This window comes from Aspergillus flavus, chromosome 5, assembly GCF_009017415.1.
Source record: "Aspergillus flavus chromosome 5, complete sequence".
In the NCBI taxonomy this organism is placed as follows: domain Eukaryota; kingdom Fungi; phylum Ascomycota; class Eurotiomycetes; order Eurotiales; family Aspergillaceae; genus Aspergillus; species Aspergillus flavus.
The window spans coordinates 1,628,818-1,653,014 of NC_092408.1; the positions used below are offsets into that span (position 1 = coordinate 1,628,818).

General features: G+C 47.0%; 9 protein-coding genes across 9 annotated transcripts; 5 read left to right on the forward strand and 4 right to left on the reverse strand.

Moving 5' to 3' along the window:
* Positions 1–568: 568 nt before the first annotated feature.
* F9C07_2234026 (uncharacterized protein) lies at positions 569–6,111 on the forward strand (the record flags this gene model as incomplete). Its single annotated transcript, XM_071509943.1, has 9 exons — positions 569–1,343; positions 1,396–1,433; positions 1,486–1,699; positions 1,753–1,869; positions 1,918–2,001; positions 2,048–2,218; positions 2,270–2,294; positions 2,339–2,920; positions 2,982–6,111. 9 exons carry the CDS (start codon positions 569–571, stop codon positions 6,109–6,111), a joined length of 5,136 nt encoding a protein of 1,711 aa, XP_071364386.1.
* Positions 6,112–6,988: 877 nt separating this feature from the next.
* Positions 6,989–7,477, reverse strand: F9C07_2234027 (uncharacterized protein; the record flags this gene model as incomplete). The annotated part of the gene is made up of 1 exon (XM_071509944.1): positions 6,989–7,477. One exon carries the CDS (start codon positions 7,475–7,477, stop codon positions 6,989–6,991), a length of 489 nt encoding a protein of 162 aa, XP_071364387.1.
* A 1,512-nt stretch (positions 7,478–8,989) lies between these two features.
* F9C07_6352 (uncharacterized protein) lies at positions 8,990–10,495 on the reverse strand (the record flags this gene model as incomplete). The annotated part of the gene is made up of 1 exon (XM_071511457.1): positions 8,990–10,495. The coding sequence occupies one exon, from the start codon at positions 10,493–10,495 to the stop codon at positions 8,990–8,992; it is 1,506 nt and encodes a 501-aa protein (XP_071364388.1).
* A 2,024-nt stretch (positions 10,496–12,519) lies between these two features.
* F9C07_2284760 (putative O-methyltransferase) lies at positions 12,520–13,706 on the forward strand. The gene is made up of 3 exons (XM_041292817.2): positions 12,520–12,618; positions 12,681–13,433; positions 13,484–13,706. The coding sequence occupies exons 1-3, from the start codon at positions 12,589–12,591 to the stop codon at positions 13,526–13,528; spliced, it is 828 nt and encodes a 275-aa protein (XP_041147554.1). The 5' UTR covers positions 12,520–12,588; the 3' UTR covers positions 13,529–13,706.
* Positions 13,707–13,789: 83 nt separating this feature from the next.
* On the forward strand, positions 13,790–15,258 carry F9C07_6350 (putative dehydrogenase). Its single transcript, XM_041292818.2, has 5 exons — positions 13,790–14,122; positions 14,188–14,283; positions 14,367–14,770; positions 14,837–14,924; positions 14,989–15,258. Exons 1-5 carry the CDS (start codon positions 13,840–13,842, stop codon positions 15,198–15,200), a joined length of 1,083 nt encoding a protein of 360 aa, XP_041147555.1. The 5' UTR covers positions 13,790–13,839; the 3' UTR covers positions 15,201–15,258.
* Positions 15,259–16,456: 1,198 nt separating this feature from the next.
* Positions 16,457–17,382, forward strand: F9C07_6349 (HPP family protein; the record flags this gene model as incomplete). The annotated part of the gene is made up of 2 exons (XM_041292819.2): positions 16,457–16,729; positions 16,792–17,382. 2 exons carry the CDS (start codon positions 16,457–16,459, stop codon positions 17,380–17,382), a joined length of 864 nt encoding a protein of 287 aa, XP_041147556.2.
* A 522-nt stretch (positions 17,383–17,904) lies between these two features.
* On the forward strand, positions 17,905–20,767 carry F9C07_2284763 (ribosome biogenesis ABC transporter Arb1). The gene is made up of 2 exons (XM_041292820.2): positions 17,905–18,962; positions 19,016–20,767. Exons 1-2 carry the CDS (start codon positions 18,378–18,380, stop codon positions 20,282–20,284), a joined length of 1,854 nt encoding a protein of 617 aa, XP_041147557.1. The 5' UTR covers positions 17,905–18,377; the 3' UTR covers positions 20,285–20,767.
* A 43-nt stretch (positions 20,768–20,810) lies between these two features.
* Positions 20,811–22,169, reverse strand: F9C07_6347 (putative cyclin Ccl1; the record flags this gene model as incomplete). Its single annotated transcript, XM_041292829.1, has 2 exons — positions 20,811–21,734; positions 21,825–22,169. The coding sequence occupies 2 exons, from the start codon at positions 22,167–22,169 to the stop codon at positions 20,811–20,813; spliced, it is 1,269 nt and encodes a 422-aa protein (XP_041147558.1).
* A 471-nt stretch (positions 22,170–22,640) lies between these two features.
* On the reverse strand, positions 22,641–24,073 carry F9C07_6346 (ubiquitin-protein ligase). The gene is made up of 4 exons (XM_041286350.2): positions 23,897–24,073; positions 23,371–23,766; positions 23,007–23,311; positions 22,641–22,946 (listed from the first exon to the last, which is right to left on the reverse strand). Exons 2-4 carry the CDS (start codon positions 23,629–23,631, stop codon positions 22,772–22,774), a joined length of 741 nt encoding a protein of 246 aa, XP_041147559.1. The 5' UTR covers positions 23,632–23,766; positions 23,897–24,073; the 3' UTR covers positions 22,641–22,771.
* Between the last annotated feature and the right edge of the window lie 124 nt (positions 24,074–24,197).

Sequence of the window (24,197 nt, forward strand, 5' to 3'; positions counted from 1 at the left end):
AGCATCATTGTCGTGTAGTGGCAGTGCACAGCAATGCCATCACGGCTACGGGAAATATCCACCGCGTAGAAGGCAGCAATATAGGTCTACCATGTAGAAATGCTCGACATGTAATATGATTTGGGTTCACCAAGGCATATACATCGTCACCAATACGGACACAGTGTGAATATGATATACGGAGTAACTCCAGGTGATTGAGAAAAAAAGCAACCATAACCTCGCGAAGTCAACCAATATAGAAATCTTCATCACCATACTACTTATACCAATGAAATATCTTAAATTTAATCCCCGGCCTCTACTGCGTTGTATCAACCCCGAAGACTAATTGAAATCAAATCTTATGATTATTGTCAATCGACTAGCTAAAGCCAGGTGTAAGTTGTTCAATAGAAGGAAGGCCGTGTATGAAACGAGGCTGGCTAGCGTCAGGATCGACGCCAGTCTTATGCAAGACGCTTTGATCTATCATCCGGGTGCCAGCGCTGAGCTGAAATCTCTTCCCCTCACTCTTGTTCGTGTAAACCATCAGCACAACTCTTGTCTACTAAGCATCACACTGAAAATGCTGGGTAAACTGCGCAAGAAACTTCGCTATTTCCGCAAAAGAGAAAGAAGCGATGATACCAGAGAAAACTTCCATCCTGCCAATTTGTCTCAAAAGGGTAAGGATAGGGTTGTGTCCGAAAGTGGTAAATCTCGGATTGAGGCCGCCAGAAATGCGAGTGTCGACCAACCTGTCAACGACACGAACCATCTAAATGAGACACCAACTGAAAAAAACTCGAAAACTCGAAACCCCGATCAACAAGACGATGTCAAGTGCCTGGAAGAGGCTAAGCATGATGGGGTCGACGCCGACGTGTCTCCCATTAGCAAACAGCATACAAAGGGAACCAGTCTAAAAGAAGACAGGGAATTTGGTGACCCAGAGACTGGACCGAAAGCTCTGCATGAACTGAAGAATGATCACAAACAAGACGAAGCCGAGACCCCTGAATACCCTGTGTCTAAGAAGACGCCTGCAGATGAGAAAGTGGTCGAGAGAAGCGAAAAACCCGGTAATGTAGACCTTTGGCAGAGAGCCTTTGACGAACTGAATGAGGATTTAAAGGGACAGCTGCGCGAAGACGAAGCTATATCTCCGGAAAATGCCATCAAAGAGGTCATCGATAGAACGAAAGAGAGCTTTAAAGCATATCAAAATGGAGGACTGAAGTTCAAGAAGTATGATGGAAAAGAAGTCAATGTTCGCGATGTGGCCAAAAAGATTCTCAACTCGGCTATTCACTGTTCAGATATTATCAAAGGGATAGCAGCTTTTGATCCTAGTAACCATGGTAAGTAGCCTTAAGCCTACCTTAAATGGGTGTCATATTGATTAGTATCTAGCTTCAAGCGCGTGGGGAATCGTCACGCTTGGACTTACGGTAAGAAGAGTTATTTTGATATACTATAACATTTAAGCTTACCTTGAATTAGATGGCCAAAAATTCTGTGGATCAAAAAGAAGCTGCTTTCAAATCATCTGAATTCCTTTCTGATATCCTGGCCCGATACGTTATACTCAATGGTCATCGTCGCAAGGAGAAACTACCAAGCTCCGATGGGCTTGATGATGCTATTGTACAAGTATACAAAGCAATTCTCGAGTACACAGCAGAGGTGAAAAAGCGGCTAAATGCAAGCGGTTTGAGTACGTACCCATATTTAGTTCTCCTGGTGGTTGCTCAAGCTGACAAGCGCTAGATCGCATGGGGAACAGTATCTTCCCAGTTTCTGACACAGAATTGAACAATCTCCAGTCTGCCGTGCAGGATCAGGACAAGAAAGTCAGCGATTGGAGTCAAATCAACAATTACATATGTGAGCTACCCAGCCAAGCTCTTCCTTCGCATCACTAATGCTTCATAGATCTAAGTACTAAAGGTGACGAAATACTCGCCAGTATCGAAAAGGTCTACCAGAATACAGAGACAATCAAAGTCAAAGTCAATTGTACGACCCATCCTTATTTACTAATGATCTAGACTGATTATTTCAGCGGATGAACGAGATAAAATTCTTAAGTGGTTGTCTGACATACAGTATTCTCATACTCAGAATGATCACCAAAGGGTTCGAACGCACAAAACTGGTGATTGGCTTTTGAGTTCAGATGAATATAGAGAATGGAAGGCAACACCAGGCAAATTTCTGTGGTTGCATGGACCTGGTAAGCACTCGTTTATCAGTCGTGGTAATATTTTTAACTGAGTAAACATAGCTGGCTGCGGAAAATCAATTCTTTGGTATGTCGACCACTATAATAAAGACCAATAACTAATAAACCCAGCTCTACCATCATTCAAGACATCGAAAAATATTGCAGCAATGATCTTTCTAGTATATTTTCCTACTGGTACTTTCAATTCAGTCGCGACGAAACACAGAATGTGAAAAACATGACTAGGAGCATTATTCGACAACTGGTACCTGAGGAGCTTCCAGGATCACTTGTCAGTTTATGGGAAGAACATGGTCGACAAAACCGTGAGCCAGACCAAGACAAACTCTCAACAGTTCTCCGTGATGTGATTAACAATCATACGGGTGATCGTTTGTTTCTTATTTTTGACGCACTCGATGAATGTCCTGATAATGAAGTCCATGAGAGGGATCTACTGTTTCAGGTTCTGAAGGGTCTCATTGACGAGCACGGGGAAAAGATCCATCTTCTAGCAACAAGTCGATACGAAGAAAACATTCGCTGTCACCTGGAGGAGAGCTTGAAGATAGATCTCGAGGATCGAATGAATAATGATGTCGAGGCTTTTGTCCGCGATGCACTCGATCATGGGAAGCTGAGCAGATGGAAAAAAGAAAAGGGGGTCAATGATCAAATTTTGGCAAAGCTGTTGGACACAAAGGAACCAAGGTATTGTCATGCACTCTGTTGTTCTCAGCAGAATATTTTGCTAAGATCTTCCCTCTGCCAGACGTTTTCGCTGGGCTGACCTACAAATCAAACGGCTCGAAAAATGCAAAAAAAGGGATCAAATCACGGAATCACTTGAAACGATTCCAAAAACTCTGGAAGAAACATACCAAAGAATCCTTCAAGACATTCCAGAAGACGAAAAAGAGGACGCGCGCTCAATACTCACATGGCTCAGTTTCTCTCTTGAACCACTCAGGCTAGAGACTGTTGCAGCAGTGGTGGGCTTTCCACATCCTGAAGATGTTGTTGGAACTTGCACTACCTATTTGGTGACTGTTAGTCCATCGAATGGTACTATTAAACTCGCCCATTTTTCAGTGAAGGAATTTTTGGTTGTCTCAGAGTCTATCCATTGGTATCAGTTAACTAAAAATGGTGGCCATATGGACATAGCTAATCGTGCCCTTAACGATATGCTTGACAAAACTGAGGTTCTGACTGAAGAAGCCGTACACGATCTGCCGCTCTTGAAGTATGCCGCAGCACATTGGAGCGGACATTTTTCAGAGCTTACTGACTCTGATGCCAAATTCCGGGACCTAGAGAATAAGATATATCGCCTGTTTTCAGAGCGCATAGTCTACTTAAACTGGCGGCGTGTGGCTCGAGATAACTTTCGGTTGAGTTCATGGAATAATATATGGGGTGACGTCCTTGAGCCGCCCATCTACTTGGCCTGTAAAATGGGGATGCAGAGCGTTGTTGAGAGACTTCTCTCACAAGGGGCTAACCCTTGTACACAGTTTCAAGGGAAGAGCACAGTTAAAGTGGCTGCTCAGAATGGTCATCTTACTATCGTACAGCAGTTGTTGGGGAACATAGAGATTTCAGCGGAAATAGCTTCGGAAATTGCGAGTTCCATTGATCTCGATAATGTTCCACATGAAGAAGTTGAAGACCTTCTGGACTTACTTTTGAGCACTAAAGTCTTGTACGACAAGACTGCAAATGGATGTGTTCTTTTGAATGAAGATTTTGTTAGAGCCATAGCAGGGAACGCAAGGTCAGCTCATCGGCTCATGTGCCTTCTTTTGGATAAGCAAGACAAGCTAGAGGTTCCTGTTACTGAGAGCGTTCTCTACACAGCGCTATGGAATAATGATGGCGGTGAAACGATGCGAGTACTTTTGGACAGGAGACGAAAGGACATCCAAATCACTGAAGACCTAATGGAGTCAGTGACTGCTGTTTCTAGTTATAATCCTGATATATCAGAGCTGATTCTTCAACATTGGGGCGCTACGGTTCCTTTAAATCAAGATATTATCTGGAAATTTTGGCGCTATGCACCAGCAAAGGTGATGGAATTGCTTTTACAGATCCGTGGTCATGAAATTCAAATCACAGAGGAATTAGTAGCAGCAGCAGCTGCTAATGGGGATCATGCAGTGTTTCGCTTGCTATGGGAAAGAGTGTCTGGTATTGAAATCACCTCGGAAACTTGGCAGCGTATCGTATGGAGTTCCAATGGCCTGGAATGGATGGAAATGGTATTGGCAAAATGCCCTCAACGCTATTTTCTGGAAAATGAAATAATCCTAAAAGTGGCAAGGAGTTCGTATGGTCTTCCCTTGATGCGAATGCTTTTGGACAAACGAGAGGCAGGACTGGTTGTTTTTGATGTTTCAGAGGCAACGATGATCGCAGCTGCTTCGAACGAGAACTGCCCACAACAGATGATGGAACTGGTCATCAACAACGCGGACTCGGAAATTTCAGTCAACGAGAAGATTTTATCCTCAGCAATTGACAATGTATGGGCAGGAGAATCTGCCTTGGAGTATTTGCTTGAGCTTGAACAAAACCTGCCGATCACAGAGGAAGTATTGGTATCAGCAGCAACAGCAACAGCAGTACCTTTTTATCAACGCAAAAGAGTACTCAAATCTATTTTCAACAAATTTCCAGATGCTCCAATGACAGATCATGTCTTTAAGGCAGCTGGGCATATGTCTGGGGTGTTGTTGTCACTCTGGTTAAAACGAGGTCGTCATGTACAGGATTACCAAGTGATAGGGAGGCTTCTGGAGCAAAGTATTGTGAGCTTACAGAAACTGACGAAACTATTTGATGAAGGGCTAGTTGAGATGGACGACAATCTGGTGGATGCAGTGGGGACCCAGAACGCTCTGATTATGGCATTGCAGGGGTACGATGCAATGGAAAAGCTGTTAGGTTTACGAAGAAACGATATTACAGTCACTGAAGAGGTTGTATTGAGGGCTCTGGATGGAGTTTGCGTGGATGGTCAGGCCTTTAAAATGTTGACGGATCGACTGGGATCAGTAGTACCCGTTACAGAGAAGATTTTGGAAAAAGCTTTTCTGAAGGATCAATCTAGACTCTTGGATCTCCTGCTGAAAGAGGGGCGAGATTGGAATCTTCAACAGGTCTGGGATGCGATTTGGCGAAATCATGGTTACTTCCTTAGGGATATTGTGAGAGGTGCGAATGCTCTTCTGAGATATAGAGAATTTGATGTTTCTCAGACCCTGGTGGAGTTCCTTCCACGCCATGAAGAAGATGGCTTCTCAAATAAGGACCTTGATGAGCTGGTCAATTTATGTGCTGGACGAGACATATCAGCTCCTGCTATTGAAATGATCTCAGTGATATCATTCAAATGGGGCGATGCGAGGACTATCCGGGTATTCATCGATCGACTGGGTTCAGCAATATCTATAACAGAGAAGAAGGTTTGGGATGCGCTTTGGCTAAATGATGAATTTACTTTTTTGCAGAAAGTGATAATTTCAAATATTCTTCTAGAATATGGGGAATTTGACGTTTCAGAGATCCTGCTGGAGTTCCTTCCACTTAAAGAAGAAAAGGGGGTCTTTAGTGATGAGGAAATTGATGAGTTGGTCAATCTGTGTGTTGGGCAAGACATATCAGCTCCTGCTACTGAGATGCTCAGCGAGATACTATTTGAATGGGGTAATGCAAACTCCATCTTGAAGTTCGTCAAACGCAAACCCACTGTCCAACTTACCGATGGCCTTATTCAGCGTGCAGAAAGGAATGAACAGGCATACAAGAAGGTATTGATGCCTTTCCTCTACTCGAAAAGAGCCGCGGATCAGAATATCAACAATGCTGAAGCCAAGACAGAAGCAGAAGAAGACTAGCTCACTTTATCTTGAATTGTTGATTAGACCAAGTCTGTCTATATAGTTGAATGGATTCAAATTCAAGCACGGTCATTTGAATGAGACCTTCATATATGTCATATGAAAGGGCGAACATAGCAGTATGACACTTCTTTGAGTACAGAGCATCATTCTAACCCTGCCACAGAAGAACAGCCGTAACCACTTCAGTAAGTTCCACCGTCTAATCTGCATGAATACCACAGCAATGTGAGTGAAGAAATGCCGTGGAACACTATTCTGACATCACCAAGCGCTGAAACGAACTTTTCTCGCTTATATCCGCAGCTTGCTCATGGTCTTTATGCAAGGCGTTTTTCTAGCTATGCTCTTTCGCATACAACGGAGAACACCACAGCCTAAACAGGGACTGGGTTTTCAGAAGCTCGGCATTCCTCTTTCAATTGCATATCATTCTGTGGCTCTGCGCATTGCTCTAATCGGAGCCCATTATACCACTTACCCCTTAGAGACCAGGCCTTTTGTCCCCTTACACTGAAGTCGATGTCCCCATCAAGAAAACGGTGACAGCGCATATTCGCCCAAGATGGCGATGACCAAGTCTAACTTATCATCTCTACCGCAGTATCATCTTCTATCCAGCCAGAAAAGCAAAATGTGTCTTTATACCAGCAGTGCAGGGAGGGTCTATATGCCCTTGTTTTACTACCTCGTCCCTCCTATCATCTGAACCTCTGCAATCATCACTACCTACAGTGGCAAAGCTGTACTACGGGTGATGGCTCTAAAAAAGCAGTAAATTGGCTTTTTCGACTAGTTCCATCAGCACTGGCGGTAGTGACAGAGGCTTTTTCTGTAAAATAGATAGAACAGAGAAAATTCGCAATAAAATCACTCAAATGCCAAGAATTACAACATTCTCAATATCCACATCAGTTCGTATACCTCCGGCACTTAAGCTGCCCATATGAGTTAGTAGTGAATTGGATCCTGTAGACATGGAGTACAGCATCAATCGCCATCGATTGAATCCGTTAAATCTCCCCAAAGGTCTCCGGAGCTCAGTGCCAGTGTTTGTCTGTTCGACGCGCAGTCCCTGGTCCACAGCTTCCTTCTGGATGTCAAATACAACCGGTTGCTTCCGATCACAGAGGTATTTGATCACAAGCTTCCCAGTAGTTGGACCATCGTCACAAGGGAAGGTCCGGCTACCCTTGTCAAGGAGACCCTTCCAGTATGTGAACTTCAGTACTTCATATGTGCTCCGAGATTGCGAAAGATTACCATAATCCCAGAGTGTCGAAGCCAGAGCAACAGCAGGGAGGTTAGATTCCCCGAAGAAACTCCAGAAAATACAGAGGTTGGCTATTGCAGCAGGGGTCATGCGGGGATCTGAAATCCGATGGAGGTAGATATTGCCATTTACCGGGGCGTTTGCTGAATGTGATGCAGATATCCATTTCACAATCTCCGAGGTATGTCTATATTTGACATGCTCGTGTTGTCGAAGCCAGGAGTATCGACCAGCGTCACTCGATCATCTTTGGCGGTGGTGAAGGGGAACTCCTTTAGATGACGAGTGTCTGGTTCACTGGTCGGCCATGCAAGAATTTAGATGATAACATCGCACAAAAGAGAGGTCCGCCTACCCAGATTCAGACCCAATCTTGTTCAAAGCGCCCTGGAAGCAGGCACCGGTGATGCCAGAGGTGGCACGAGACTACATGCATTTCGTAGGGCTGTTCGCCGAGGAGCAATCTAAGAAGTATGTATGTGCCTAGTCAGACAAATACGACTTCTTCAATTTTGATAGCGGCCTGCTGGGTCCTTGTCTCTCAGTGGATGGCAGATGTGATGGTACAGTGTGAGTTGTGAAGCGGATATGTTAGATTATTTGGTTTGGCTTGTGCTTGCTAGAATGTTTCATTTGTATGACGCAGTGAATGGTGCTGCTCGACCAATATATCTTTGATAACAATATCCAGCCACAGAATCTAAAGGTGTGTTATTGATTCCTGCAATATTCACCGCCCTATCATCTGCTGTCTTCTTAGCAAGATGAGATCAATGGTCTATGATGAGCTATCCAACTAAAGTCACAAGCATGGCCAAACAGATATTTAAGAAAGTATTGTACCAGCACCTGAAATCGCTGATGTTGCTGAAGAGCCGCCTGTTGTCCATGTGGATGTAGCAGTAGCTTGGGCTCCAATTTCTGTAGTCTATTTATAACGTCAATTAGCATTCCGTGACATTATGAATGATACATTTAAATTACCAGCATAATGAGAATGGAGAGTATTACCGATTATAAAAGAATCGGTAGCAGTAGCATACGATGCACTCGATGTTGCAGTATCGCCACAACCTGAAGCTTCTGCCACAGAAACGAATTGTCTTCGTAGTATTGCCAGACACCGTAGGTCAAGGTACAAGGGAGATTAATCTTTTAGCTCCATGGTATACGTCAAGTTATTCAATAAAAAATCGCGAGTCGTCCATAAGCTAGATCCAGTCTGCCGTGGTAATTCACCATCACCAGAGATACAGAGTAGACGCAGTCCTATTGTTAGAAACACGGAGATACTTTAGGATCTACATGTGTGCTAAATGGCGTACTGATAACCCAGAAGCTCATCTAAAATCAAATAAATTCCAGTTTATTATCATAATATCAATTCGTTAAAGGCTTCGCTCATTTTTTTGTCCATGGCAATGTGCAATAATAACAATAATTTCTGAAGACGCCATCTGGTGCTCTCTATAATACCCTCCGAGATCCTTATGCCTATATCCCAAAGATCTCCAGCTACGGAAAGGTAATAATACTGGCCGATAAATATAAAAGAAAAATTGAAAAGGGAGCGCCAAGAGAAGAGTGACCGAATAGGTACTCCTACAGTCTCTTGACATCTCTCCTGCTCAATACCACTTCCAATCCTTTCAGTGGTTGATAGATATGTGCATTCCACCACCATGGCAGCGGATCAAGGACCGAAAAACGAGGGTCCTTCCAGAATAGTAGAAGATCGCTTCCCTGACTGACTAAATGGTCGAGTTGCTGGGCAACCGGGTATAGAGAGGGGAGCACTCTCCGGACATCACATTGCTTGAGCGTCTTGTAGAAGGTGAATTTGCTCCGTGAGACCGCCGATATGCTTGCTCTAGCCTGCATTCGTTTTCTGTCCAGGTCTGCGGACGTATCATCAGGCTGTGATGAGAGAACCGCCAAGTATCCATCAATCAATGAAGGCGACGGTTCTTCCAGAAGATGCCTGACAGCGGTCGTGCCTTGAGTGCAGCCAGCAATATGAGTTACGTAGCGCACATTGTTAGCATCGAATTCTTCGTCGACCATTAACCGCAGGCAAAGATGGCCGGTCATCCGATGGCCCCCTTTAAATGCGAAACGGTCCATGAGTCGGTGAATTGCCAATGCAAGCCCCTCGTCCAGACGAGAATGGCCCCAAGGCTGATTGTCCGCTGGACGAATTTTGATAGCCTTAACCTGTCCACTAACGAGCAGCAATTCGGCGAAGAACTCCCCCAGCCGAGCTTGCTGCTGCAATACCCATGGCCGATCTTTTGAGATTTGGATCTCGCTGACTTCCGTATAAGTCATGCTTAGGGTCCTCTTCGGCAAGGTGACGACTTTGTTGTCGCTCACGGCAAGATCTGGTCGGCGCATATGGTAGACCTTGCTTGGCGACCGATGCAAGATCTTGTGTATAGAGTCGCGCGACTGCACTTGGTAGTTTTCTACCACGGGCAATTTCTTTTCGACTAGATACTGCGTGAAGGATTCTGTGTCGCTAAACTGATTGACTAATTCCGTGTCCAGGTGGATACATTTACACGCAGTTCGGCTTTCAATTGCCTGTTTGGCCATTGCGTCTTCCAGGACGCTCGCCCGCGACGAACAAGGAATCCAGATATCAGCTTTCTCCCTCTGGATGATGTCGAGTAGGCGGGACACATAGTGCGACCTCGGGATGCGATAGTAAGCCGCTAGTGTTTTCGACATGCCTTCACCCGATGCGAATGGGAGATCTGTGATGTCGGCGCCCACCACCCGATGGCCGTGATAGTATAGACATCGTGCCAAGGCCAGCCCGTAAGGGGTGTCAATGCCGGTGATGAAAATGGTTTTCGGATAGAAATGAACATCACGTCGCGCGGCCTGCCGGCGATGGACTGGATTAGAATGCGAGAGGAAAACAGAAAAATGGCCGACAAGGCACGTAGCGAAAAGAATGGCGTTATCCAGCGGTAGAAGGATGAATGAGATGGCGATTCGGAGTAACAGACCGAGAGTCTGGATTTGTAATAGCCCTCGAACGGACTGGAGCGTTCTTTGTTTCGCAATCGAGCCAAAGGCTCGTCTCACTGTGGGGATGGACATGAGGCCGAATTCTTGACCTCTATCTGCATAGAGTTGGAAAGAAATTAATCGGTGGTGGTCCTCAGATGTGAATATTCATCCACGACCCCTCCGGAATGCTGCCAGACGACCACGTCAGCGTGCATTTGGCCGGATTCGTGTCGCGGCGGAAAAGGTAGTATTTCGCTGTCAATCCAGGTGGCTGGGCTGAAAACCTGAATGTTTTCTTTTTCCCTTGCTCCAAAGAATCACATGGAAGTTCAATTATCATTGGCTCCACCTTTGGGACAAAACTTTATCCATCCTCGTATCATTTAGTGACATTTACAATGGTTTTTAAGATCTAATGAATGAACCATTCATCCAGCCCTACACTAGCATACATACTCACACAATGTAATACAACCACCTCACTATTTCGATAAATATAGCACAAGATTGCAGAGGAAACCATTCGTACATTTTTTTTTCTAAAAAACAGAAAAGATAAAAATAGAAAACAGGGAAAGGCACTAAAAAAACGGAGAAAAACCCAAGCGATCTGCAATCAGCTCTCAGCCCACGAACCAATGCGCCTGAAGAAGATCGTCGATCTCCACTGGTTGTTCAGCACAGACCCCTTGTCTTCTACCGAGTTCCAAGATGTATTTTCTAACTCGTCACATAGCCCATCTCCTCAGGTGTTTAACAAAAAATTAGGTAGGTCATTTATGACATAGTACAGTACATGAACAGTGGATATGGTAACAATGGATGATCTGATCTGATAAGACCTAAAAGTAGGGCAACACAGTATGCAAGCAAGGCTCTGAACAACTTCTTCTAGTGTAACTTCGGATGATACAATGGTGTGTTTTGGTATAATATTTCAACAATAAACAAATTCGATGTTTCATTATTTCACATTACAATTGATGCTCGAATACTTTTATTCTTCAATCGAAGCCCAACAGTTGAGGTATCGAGCTTGGAGATTCCCGGACTTAGACAACGACAATACTTGGAAGATACTTCTTGTAGGGCATGCATCGGACAACGGAAACAGATAATCAACATACCTTCAAACGGGATTAATAAAGGAGACTGAAAGTATAATTGTTTGATCGAACTCTAGGACAATCCATCTTATAGTCCCTTCGAATATCAATTCTGTAAGCCTGATCGTTCCCACCATACGGGATTGGCAATTGCCCTCTCCCTAGAATGTTGCCAGATATTCATACTCATCAGAACTATTTTATCTATGTCGCGAGGCTTGACCGCTAGTAACTACATTACTATCTGGACAATAAACTTAAGACTCTTGTGAGAGCTGCTGTGAACATCAGGTTTTCTGACAACGTATTCTTTATAACTCGAGTGTAGTCAATCCCTCAACTAGGATTCCAACTTGTTATCTATTTGAACCGAAAACTATCAGCAATTCCAGGAAAATAGAACACAACGAATCAACAAAGTAACGCGACTTTTCAAAAGGATACTGACGCCTATGATCCATCAGAAACGTCAGCGGCTTTAACCCTATATCCTCACGCTCCATAGAATACTTCTCTTAGACCACGTCCAACCTATATATGACTCACAAAGTTGAAAGTAACAAGCATCCATGACTCAAACCCAAGGAAAAAGGTTACCGAATCCCGTCGATCCTTCAATCCTTCAATCCTTCGGAGGGATATGAAATGAGGGGCTGAAACCCTTATCAGATCATCGGACATCAAACTAGACCTCGGAGTTTACGGAGTCTTGACCTGAACCCGGTATCCGAGCCCGATGCTTCGCACGCGAGATAAAGATTAGGTTCCGTTGCTGGACTGGGGTATGATTATAGTTAGTGTCAAGCTAGATAAGCTAATCTTATCATTGTCTCTATAGTTTCGTGGATGGCGGAATTAGTGCCGTTTTCGGGGTTATGGATTGTTGGTGGCATATAGTTATGTCCGAGCTTGGTCTTTAGGTTTGGATGATGACGATCGTTGCCTTGGAATTGAGATTATAAATACCATGGTTGGTCTGGGGTGTCTGTGGTATTGTTCTTCTTTAGATGTGAGACTTTCTGTTTTTTGGTTTATCGAGTGTTGAATTATCGGTGTCTCTAGTAGTTATTGTTCATAATGTCGCAAAACCAGCCTACAACTCGTCAGGTAAGATTGATCCGATGCGTCGCTACCCTTACAAATCAGTACTAATACGATCCATTGAATAGCGCAATGACGAAGCCGAACTCGACCTTCTCGACTTCATCTACGCCCAGCCAAACCGGGATGAGATCCAAGGAAACCCCCAGAAAGTACTGGATCTGATTGACGAATTCGCTAAATCGCGTCACCTCATCCATGTGGGGCCCGAGAAAGGGAAGGTCGTAGCAGACCTCATAGCGGAGCGCAAGCCCCAGACCATGATCGAACTCGGAGGTTACGTGGGTTACTCGGCCATCCTGTTCGGCGATGCCGTGCGTCGGGCCGGTGGCAAAAAGTACTACAGTTTAGAGTTGAACCCTGAATATGCCGCCATCTCGACTCTGTTGCTGGATCTGGCGGGCCTCCGGGATTTTGTCCAGATCCTGGTGGGTCGCAGCGACCAGTCCCTGAATAAGTTGTGTGCCAGCGGCGAAGTCCCACAGGTGGAAATTATGTTCATTGATCACTATAAGCCCGCGTATACTACGGATCTGAAGCTATGCGAGCAGCTTGGCATGATCGTTCCCCATGTTTCGGTTCTGGTGGCTGATAACGTGCTCTATCCGGGGAATCCACCGTACCTGGAGTATGTCCGGAGCACGGTGGAGCAGAAACGAAAGGCGGCTGAGAAGGGGCCAATCCAGATGTATAACACGGAGGGTATACCTGCTGTGAGTGTGCGGGCCTTTCTTGGCTCGGATTCGACGCCTCTGTTTGACATCCTCGGGGACCCGAATTTGGTGTATGAGAGCACCTTGAATCAACCGGAGGGACTTCGGGTGAGTGATGGCTTTCTTAATACAAGACTGATGGATTCTAACTGTTGTAGGATGCCCTTGAGATTACTCGATGTGTAGGAGTTGAGAAGGCGTGATCGGGAAAAGCATTTCCGGCGGAAGAGCAGTTCAATCGGTCGGCTCGGAAGACTGACACACGGTCGGCCTCTGCCAAATTTGGTAGAAATTTGCCCCGCCATGTCCGCCGGACCCAAAGGTTCCTATCGCGAGGACCTTCCCCCGCACTAGCTGTGTTTCTACATCATCACTAATATGACTTCTTGAGTAATTTTCCAAGTGTATATAAAGCTCCACAAGGCCCCGCCGGTCTCTCTTCCAAATACAAACTTCCAAACCCTATTACTTTGACAACCTTGTGATTGTCCCTGATAGATATTTATAAACCATTATGGCTTCCAAGACTTTCAACGTTGGTGTGGTCGGATACGGCTTCAGCGCTAAAACATTTCACATTCCTTTTGTTTCCGATGTTCCTCAGTTGAAACTGTACGCTGTCGTTCAGCGTACACCCAAGCCCGACGATGATGCCGAGAAGGATCACCCCGGCATCAAGTCCTATCGGACTGCCGAGGACATGGTCAAGGATGACGGAGTTGATGTCGTCATTGTCACTACCGCCCCAGACTCTCATTACCAGTTGACCAAGTTGGCCTTGGAGCACGGAAAGCATGGTGAGTGTCTCGGTAACAATCTGAGGCATCGATTCCTTTCACGCGCGCTAACAAAGCCGCTATAGTTGTTTGCGAGAAACCCTTCACCCCCACTACTCAGGAAGCCGATGAGCTTGTTGCCCTTGCCGAGAAACAGAACAAGTTGTTGGCTGTGTACCAAAGTACGTGTCATTACCCGTGGTCAAGCGCCTCTTTCACGCACCAGCAAGCTGCAGAACTGCCACTAACAATAATTTTTGTGCAGACCGTCGCTGGGATGCCGACTACGTGACCGCCTCCAAGCTCGTGAAGAGTGGTGTCCTTGGCCGTGTCGCCGAATTTGAGACTCACTTCGACCGTCATCGCCCCGAAGAGCCCGCTCCCGATGTTTCGAAGTGGAAGAACAAGGTCGTTCCCGGTGGTAGTGCTATCTACGATCTCGGAAGTCATCTGTTAGATCAGGCCGTGCATCTGTTCGGACTGCCCAACCGTGTCACTGGATTTATTGGCTCTCAGCGGGCGGTCAACACCTCCGGCTACGAGGATTCTTTCACTGTCCTGTTCCACTATAACAACGGTCCTCTGGTGACTGCTAAGGCCGCTGTCGTAAGTCCAGAAGAGGAGCAACTGCGATTCTGGGTCCGCGGAGAGAAGGGCAGCTTTAAGAAGGTAAGGGCTTAGTTTTGGTGGTATTAAAGCCGAGAATTAATAAGCTGACGTGCTATTCCAAAACAGTTCCATCTCGATGTCCAGGAGGAGCAGCTCAAGAGCGGAATCAAGCCCGGCGACAGTGTATACGGCAGAGAACCTAGTGAAAGATATGGTATGCTTGTCTCCCCCATACAAAGCATTGTCAGTAGCACGTATACTAACTTTAGTCTTTCCAGGCACTCTGACCACTATCCAAAACGGCAAGCCCGTCAAAGAAGTTGCGCCGACAGTGGAGCCTCCCACCTGGTCTGAATACTACAGGAAGCTTGCCCGCGCTCTTGCCGGAGAAGGCGACCTTCCCGCCAGCGGAGCGGAGGCCCGTGATGTTATCCGGTTGATTGAGTTGGCACAGGAGAGTTCACGACAGGGAAAGACCCTTGATGTTTAGATTTGTATATGTAAAGATAAGATGTTGACGACCATGATATGCCATTTTTTTTCTTCGCACTCCTTGTTGACTCACTGCTATAAATATGATGCTGTATCCTGTTTGCAACAGAATGCCGTTTTAGGTAAGAGAGATCTTTCGGAGGTGTTTGCTAATACGAGTTATGTGGCCAACCGATAGATTTCATTGACAAGATGAGCCGAGTAGCGTACATCTGTAAAGCCCGTCATGACTGTAGTCCACTCAAAGTCGGTATTCGGCATTTGATAGTTGTATTTCGTCTCAATGGATGTCATGGGCTTCGCTTATTTTTGATGTTCTGGAGTTTAGTATTATCATTGTCGACTGCAGTCAGCAATAGCGCGGCTGACAAGCTCGGCTTATTCTCTGCAAGACTCGGCGAAAGGAAGGGAACTAAGAGCAATAAAAGGTCAACAAGACCGTATGGATGAATGAATTGACATGAAACTAACTTGATGTGGCCGGGGTAATCCACGAATCGGGGATAATTTCCATCGCGTAGGGCACGCCGTAAATTACGTTACGAAACTGTGGGGTCGACGAAAATCCTCAGGTCCCAATGCCGCTAAACCCAGAACGGCAATCTGTTACTTAATTGAAATGCGCTCAATGGCAGAACCAAGCAGATGAGCACCGTCATCGTCATCCCTTTCAGGCGACACAATGTTTCTTCCGTCAATTCCAGGCGGTTATTCTCTCGACTTTCCGCGGAGATACAGTACAGACAGCTCACCGTCTGCCGGTCTTCCTTTGGCTTTAAGGTCATTCCTCGGGGACTAAAAGTACTGAAGTATCCCATGGTCCCAACCTTCAGTGGCGCTTTCATGAACGCGCTGCGGGTTAAATCTCCTGTTCTTTTTCAAACGGTCAAGGGCTGGTGAGTGTCCACTTCTCATTTGCATCAGATGATCAAAATACGGAGTAAGAGGATGGTCTATTAGTCAAGTTCCTCATCTGTCGATTGCCGGTAATTTCTCGGTTCAGCCTAGATCCTCGTCTTTCCCTGTTTAGCAGTTCCTGCTTATCCCTTTCCTATATTTCCCTCATACTTTATATATACCCTTAGCGCTGGGGAATATTTTCTGTTTTGTACCTAGCGTTTTATTGGACATTTTTCACCTCCAACAAGTGGCAATTGGCTCTAACCTCACCAGATACATAAACCCAGAAGAAGTGTTTGTGACCTAACACGCAGCAACCCATTTCGCGCGTAGAAAACACTCCAGTCAATCTCGATGTTAAGGAACGTGGACTTTTCCCGCTGGCATGTGGATATCGACAGATACCTGAATCCGTTGGTTCCACGTCCGCCATGGCGCTGGCTACCTCGTCCCATCTCTCACTTCCTGGGATATAGAGGGGACAAACCTCCAAAGAATCTGGGCAACCTCGTGCTCGCCTTCTGGTCCCTGATCGGTGTCTTCTGTGGTGTATTAGTCGTCGCCGAAGTATCCTTGCATGTCCCCTCTTTCCAGCACCACCATGCGCCAATTATTGTGGCTAGTTTTGTACGTACCTGGCTCACGGCACACAGACCCCTGCAATGATCAACAGACTAATGTTCAGATAGGGCGCCGCAGCTGTGCTGGAGTTTGGCGCCATCGAGTCACCATTTGCGCAACCGCGCAACGCTGTCCTGAGTCAGGTCATGGCGAGCGCTATTGGAATTGGGATTGGAAGACTCTTCGCCTTAAACCCCCATGCTAATGCACTACCTCAGGTTGGGGGAGCTCTGGCCTGTGCAATCACCACCGCCGTGATGGTTCTGACGAAAACCGTTCACCCGCCCGCTGGCGCAACGGCTCTCCTTTCTGTCACCGAAGGGTATGAAATCGGCTGGTTCCTGATCCTGATCATGCTCCTTGGGTGTATCATGATGCAAGCGGTGGCACTGGTGATCAATAACATTCAACGACGGTTTCCGGTGTATTGGTGGACTCCTGATCCTCTTCCACGCCCCAAAGTTGTTGTGGAGGACACTGAAAGTGCCCGAGAAGGCAAGCAAGAGAGCTTGGCCCCTAGTGCATCGGACGACGATACTCAAGCTTACGTTCCAGCACAGATCGTTATCCAGGAAGGGAGGGTTTCGATACCGGATAATGTTTGGCTCACGGCAGAGGAAAAGGAGTGGTTGGAAAAAATCAGTCAGCGCATACGTTAATACATACCACCTTGTTGCCCAATATCAAACGTTCGGGCCATATACCCACAGTCTACCAAGCGGCGTATGAACATATATATTTTCCCATCTAATTGCTAAACCGTGTTCTATACAGGTAGAAATGAAGAATATCTACACTATTGTTAGTACCACAGCTTGCAATGTGAGTAGTATCGCGAAAGATATGGATCTGGACACTTTTACAGATAATACTATAGATAAGTTTCAGAAATGCTACAACTCGGCACATGCGGGACCCTTCTTGATGTATCAGATTACCGGCAAGATACCAGCATGCTGAAGCACACATGGTAGTATGCTGTGGCTTGATGTCCCACGGAGACACATCTGCCACGACATGAGTAAGGGTGATGTGCTATTACCTTATTTGCTGACCAGCCTGGACTGGTGCCTTGGGCGTAAGGCTGTAAATCACGTGCGATTGGTGCCCGAAGGAGACTAGACTGCGCCACGACCCGTGCGGTGACGTCGGAAAGCCAATCAGAGGGGCAAAGAAGCAGGACCCACTGAAGGAATTTTTGAAGGCGTCCAAGAAATTCAGTCACATCCTTCAGTGTCCTCTAAATCTCTGTTTTCTTCCCTTTTCTCTATCATCTCTTTGGGGCGTTATCAACTTCGGTTATCGCCACTAGACCGTTTCCCTGTTGCGTTCGTGGTCTATATATTATATCGTCTCATTTCTCTCTTGTTCCTTTGTCTCGAACCAATTTTTTGGGCTTCGTCTCACCCACCGATTACTATTCCGAGTGCTCTCTATCGATAAGGGCTTCCAAGAAAACTTCACCCCACCCACTCAGAGGAAAAGGCTTTTGGTCGACCCCCTTTGACCCCGCTATTATTTGATCCACTCACTGGAAGTTCTTTTTTCTCTTTCTTCCTTGCCTTACCGACAGGCTTTTGATCTTTCCTCCTTTCCGTCTCTTGACGCTTTCCTCCACCCCCCTCCCCTCCTACCAACACATATCCCCGACAAAATGGTGTCTGCTTCCAAAGCCGCTCGTTTGGCAAAGCGTGCCGATGGCGACTCCAAGAAGAAGCTCGGCAAGGGAAAGAAGAGCGGTACTGAGTCCCCCCAGGTCGACAGTGACGTCCCGGCCGATGATCAGCCCGCCACCACGACCGAGAAGATGAAGGAGGTTGAGAAGCTTACAGCACAGATGGACAAGCATGGCCTTTCGGATCGTGTCACGACCGGTGTGCTCTCTTCCATGGAATCCTCTCGCGACGTCAAGGTCACCTCCGCTTCCCTGGTGTTCCACGGCAAGGTCCTTATCACCGACTCTACTCTCGAACTGAACTTCGGTCGTCGTTACGGTCTTCTGGGTGAGAACGGCTGTGGCAAGTCCACTCTGCTGAAGGCTATCGCCCATCGTGAATACCCTATCCCCGAGCACATCGATATCTACCTGCTGAATGAAGGTGCCCCTCCTACTGAGCTTGGTGCCCTGGAGTGGGTCGTCACTGAGGCCCAGAACCAGCTTGACCGGATGGAGAAGCAGGCTGAAGATATCCTGGAAGAGCAAGGTCCTGACAGCCCTATCCTCGAGGATCTGTATGATGTAAGTTATCTTTTCTCCCACAGGTAGTATGGATTACACTAACTTGCACTTAGCGTATGGACAAAATGGATCCCTCCACTTTCCACACTCGTGCTTCCTTGATCTTGACTGGTCTGGGATTCAACAAAGTTACCATCAACAAGAAGACCAAGGACATGTCCGGTGGTTGGCGTATGCGTGTGGCTCTTGCCAAGGCTCTGTTCGTCAAGCCTTCCCTGCTTCTGCTGGACGACCCTACTGCTCACTTGGATCTCGAGGCCTGTGTGTGGTTGGAAGAATACCTGAAGAAGTGGGAGCGCACCCTCGTCCTGGTTTCCCACTCCATGGACTTCTTGAACGGTGTCTGTACCAACATGATTGATATGCGCATGAAGCAGCTCCTGTACTACGGTGGTAATTACGATTCTTACCACAAGACCCGTAGCGAACAGGAGACGAACCAGATGAAGGCATACAACAAGCAGCAGGAAGAAATTGCCCACATCAAGAAGTTCATCGCTTCCGCCGGTACATATGCCAACTTGGTTAGACAGGCCAAGTCGCGTCAGAAGATCCTCGACAAGATGGAGGCCGATGGTTTCATCCAGCCCGTTATCCCCGACAGAATCTTCAGCTTCCGCTTTGCCGAAGTTGAGAAGCTTCCCCCTCCCGTCCTGTCCTTCGATGATGTCAGTTTCTCCTACTCCGGCAGCTGGGAGGATACCCTGTATGAGCACCTTGACTTCGGTGTTGATATGGATTCCAGAACTGCTCTGGTCGGCCCCAACGGTGTCGGCAAGTCCACTCTGCTGCGCATCATGACCGGAAAGCTGCAACCCATTGGTGGTCGTGTCAGCCGTCACACTCACTTGAAGTTGGGCATGTACAGTCAGCACTCTGCCGAGCAGCTCGATCTGACCAAGTCGTCTCTTGACTTCGTCCGCGACAAGTTCCCCGAGAAGAGTCAGGACTACCAGTACTGGCGTCAACAGCTCGGCCGTTATGGTCTGAGCGGTGAGTCTCAGACTGCTCTGATGGGCACTCTGTCTGAGGGTCAGAAGAGCCGTATCGTGTTCGCTCTGTTGGCCATTGAATCCCCGAACATGATCCTTCTCGACGAACCTACTAACGGTCTCGATATCCCCACCATTGACAGTCTGGCTGATGCCATCAACGCCTACAGCGGTGGTGTCGTTGTCGTGTCCCACGACTTCCGTCTCCTCGACAAGATCGCCAAGGACATCATGGTCTGTGAGAACAAGACCGTTACCCGGTGGGATGGTACTATCGGCCAGTACAAGGACCACCTGCGCAAGAAGATGATTGACGCCGGTGCTGTCTAAGAAACGGCACGAAAAAATTGAAGGAAAACGACGCTTCTTGTTATGATTGGAATGTCAGAGACGACAATGAAAACTCAAAAGCTGCAGGGGAGTTGAAATCAAAAAGTTTCTTACAGGAGAAATGATCCATCCTGGGTGATATAGTGACATTGGCGGGTGACGGTTTTCTTTCTTACATACATATCTGGTGATATCTGCTTCTGCTTGTTTGGGTTGCTTTACTTTTATTAGATGGTCTGTCTGTGTTTCATACCTCATCCCCTGCTAGACCCCTCGCGTTTCAGGGTTCAATTTATATTCTTATATCTTTCTACGTTTTTATGGTTTCACCGTTTGTTATAGACATTATGTAGGACTTTTGTTTTGATGGTCCTTGGACCCTCTCGCCTGCACTCATGGTAGGGCTATGTTTAATGACGAAGGCATGAAACAACGGAGCAGCAATTCAGTTGACCATATTCTAATTATATACAAGTTCAAAACACCATGACTTATCTTCTATAATTTACAACACTAGCGTAACTTGCTATTGAGGCTGTTGCGCCTCCTTCGTCCGTTGCGTCACTAATTCACCTCCAAATATATCATTCGGCTGTCCCCCGTCTAACTTGCGCTTCTTTGCCAGTCGCTCCATCTCGCTCTCAGAGGTTGCCGGATCCCCAGCCGCTGCTACTGCTGCCGCCGCCGCAGGGATACGCTTCTGGCCCGCTACTCCAGCCTTGTCCGGGTTCTGGCAGTGGGTGAGCTTCTTCCTGATGCGTCTTAGGTTCTTCTTCTGGTCCGGATCTGAGGCGAGGGGTTTGTACGCCTGAAGGAGGTTAGAGCAATCAGTCAAGGTACGGAGGAGCTTCACCCGGAGCTCATAAAGCGGGGATCCCTGCTGCTGCTGCTGGGGTCCGCCCAGCTTAGTCTCAAGATAGAACTCCGCTAGCGGCTTATCTGCGATCATGAACGCAGCGAGCCAGATCTGGGACGGCGTGTAGAGGAAGTAAGCGTCAGTCATTTGGGCGGCGGATTTGAGGATCTCGCGGGTGTTGTGGTGCGCGCGGGCAAGTCGGTCTGTGATGGAGGATGAGGATGTTGTCGGTGATGCGGGGAGGGAATGGAGTCTGCGTTTGAGGTCATCTGGTGTCTGGGTTGGGAAGTGTGGTGCTGGTTGGCCCATGCCTTGAGATATGGCTTGGAGTTCCATGATGCCGCCTTCGAGGCCGCGGAAGGGGTGCCGGACGTCGAACGTGAAGCGGAGGCTTTGCATGACCAGAAACTCAGGCTGGATTATGTCTTCCGGTGTTGTGCCGCCGGGAATTACTTCTGCGAATTGGCGGAGGGAGAGGTAGTAGTTGTCTGTTTTTGTGGCGAGGAAGAGGGCGCAGAGCATGATTGATTTCGGGTGGTAGGTCATTGGGGAGTTGGTTAGGTAGAAGCGTCGGAGGTATTGGATTGCTGTGGCCTGTTTGGAAGGGGTTAAATGTTAGTTTTTGGTTATTGGTTACTTCTTTGGGTGATTTATGTATAGATGGTAGAGGGGGGTGTGACGTACCCGGACTATTGTTGGGAGTGGAGGTTTGTACATCTCCCCTAACTCTATGATCTGTTCGCAGAAGTATCGCACCAGCTGGTGCTCTTCTTCAGGTGTTAGGCACTCGATCTCCGTCTCTTCGCCGCCTGCTTTGCTGTCTGCGTCGCTTCCATTCTGGTTTGCTGCTGGTGTTCCCGCTGCGGATGAGGTGGCTGATTGTTGCGCCTCTCGCGATTTTCGGAGTGCGGACCGTACTCGCTCACTGGCGTTTGCGTTTGTCGTTGCGCGTAGGGATTGTAAAGATGCCTCTGTGTAGGACCAAAGTCGGAACTGGGATGAGGAGCGGTAGAAATCGTCTTCGATCATGGTGGGTGAAGGGATGTGCGCTCAAGCGAGCTTTCTTCTGTGGATTGTATGGCGAATAAACGTATCGAGTACTCAGATTGAAAACGTATCGATTTACTGGAAATTCACCCGAAGTGTGGATCTGTGGCTAGTCATTGACCCATATTTGGAGAAAAGTGAGTTGTTAGAGTTAAGCATTGAAGATCTGAAGGCGGAGAGGAGCTTAAAAGGCCCGCCACGTGCTTATCGATAGCACAAGAACTACGTAGTACATATGCTATTTATTATTTTCTACTTTAAGTATCACTATCTACCGTTCATTGAAATCCAGGCTAGAAATGGTAATTTACCAAGGAAATGCGAAGTGTTGCTTAGAACAAGATATAGAATAGAGGTTGGAGAGTCGGCTAAATATAATTCGCTACATTGGTCATCATTGCATGAGATCGTTCTCAAAACGAGAAAACCTTAACATCAAGTAAACATGTGATGGGTAATAAGCTGGGCTGAAAAACAAGTAAGAAAGTAAATTAAAACTCGCTAGGCATCACGCTTCGCCAGCTCCATGTTGCATGCATAGTCGTTGAAAAATAAATAGCCGTAGGTATTTACCGTCGCACTACTTACGGCTCACCTAGGAGCCGTGCAGTAACGTCGCCCATGTAGGCCTCTTCTAATTCGTAGTCTTCTCCGTTCATCCGATCAATACCGTAGTACTTGAAGGCGGCCACTACACGGTCCACATCGAAGCCCATGCTGCAGAAGCGGTCGATCAAGTCTTTATTGTACCCATCGTATCTGGAGATTGACGTTAGGCAGGTCCTTCGAGTAGAAAGGGGAGATAACCGAGAGACGTACTTAGCTAAATCTTCCTTCTCCTGTTCCTCCCTTGACTTAAGCTCTTGCTGTCGCAGCGATTCGTTAGTAGCGCCACCACTACCCTCTCCCGCATTCTTGCTAGGAGCCCCAGCATACAGAGTAGCCCAGGTTTGGGCAACTCTCTCAAATTCCTTTGGTTTCCGTAGGAGCATAGTGGCAACCTCAGCGTCTTGAGGATCCTTAGGCTCGGGGGTGCTAAGCAGAGATTGTAGTGACAACAGAGCGGACTTGATGGTGAGAACGGGGGACCACGCCGACGACAGAGTATCAAGGCAAATAGCTCCCTATGCAATCGGTTAGATACCTATTCCACTATGTCTTAACAGCATATTTAGAAACCCACCGTTTGGCTACTGATATTCGGATGCCAGACCTTGGTATGGAATTTCATTACTGGCGGCCGAAACGGATAGTCCGTTGGTATTTTTATATCCACAACGTAGGTGCCGCCCTCATACGGAGTACCTGGGGGCCCCGGAAATGTACCGCGTAGATGTGTGAGGTCTTCATCGCTGCCTACTGGTTCGGCTGTGATCCCAGACTGCGTATCGGCGTGTATATCGGCTATTTCCTTTGCGATACGCCGGGATCGGTTGGAGGCCATGGTTTTGGGTTTAGGGTTTCAAGTTGTGTGAGGTAAAGAAACGGGATATAAAAGGGGCAGTTGTGAGAATTTTACGGATGGGTGGTCAGGCGTCAAAGGTGAGCTCGCAGCCCAGGAACACTACGCAAAACCGAGCTACAGATCCACCTTGTTAGCTGCGATCACATACGGACGGTTGAGCATATTATGTAAGAGTGAAATGTGAGAAGGAAGGTAGAAGGGTAAATATGGTATTTAGGGCTCAAAGGTAGGGAGAGAACCTTACCGGTCAGAGAATAGTTTTGTATCGTGAGATGAGGGGAATGCGCCGCGGGGGAATGAGGGCTCGTCTGCTGCGGATATACTACTAGTTCAAGTGGGACGAGATCAACAGGTGAGACAAGCGCCGAGGAAGACAAAGGCGGTTTTTGAAATTCTTTGGAAGTCGAGATATAGGATTTTTATTCAGTCCAAGTAATGTGTAGTACGTTATTGTAGATATGCCCAAAAGACTAAAAATAGTTTCGAGTAAATCTGACGCAGCGGCTATTGATATTGACTTGTTTGATAGACGCCTGATTCGCGAG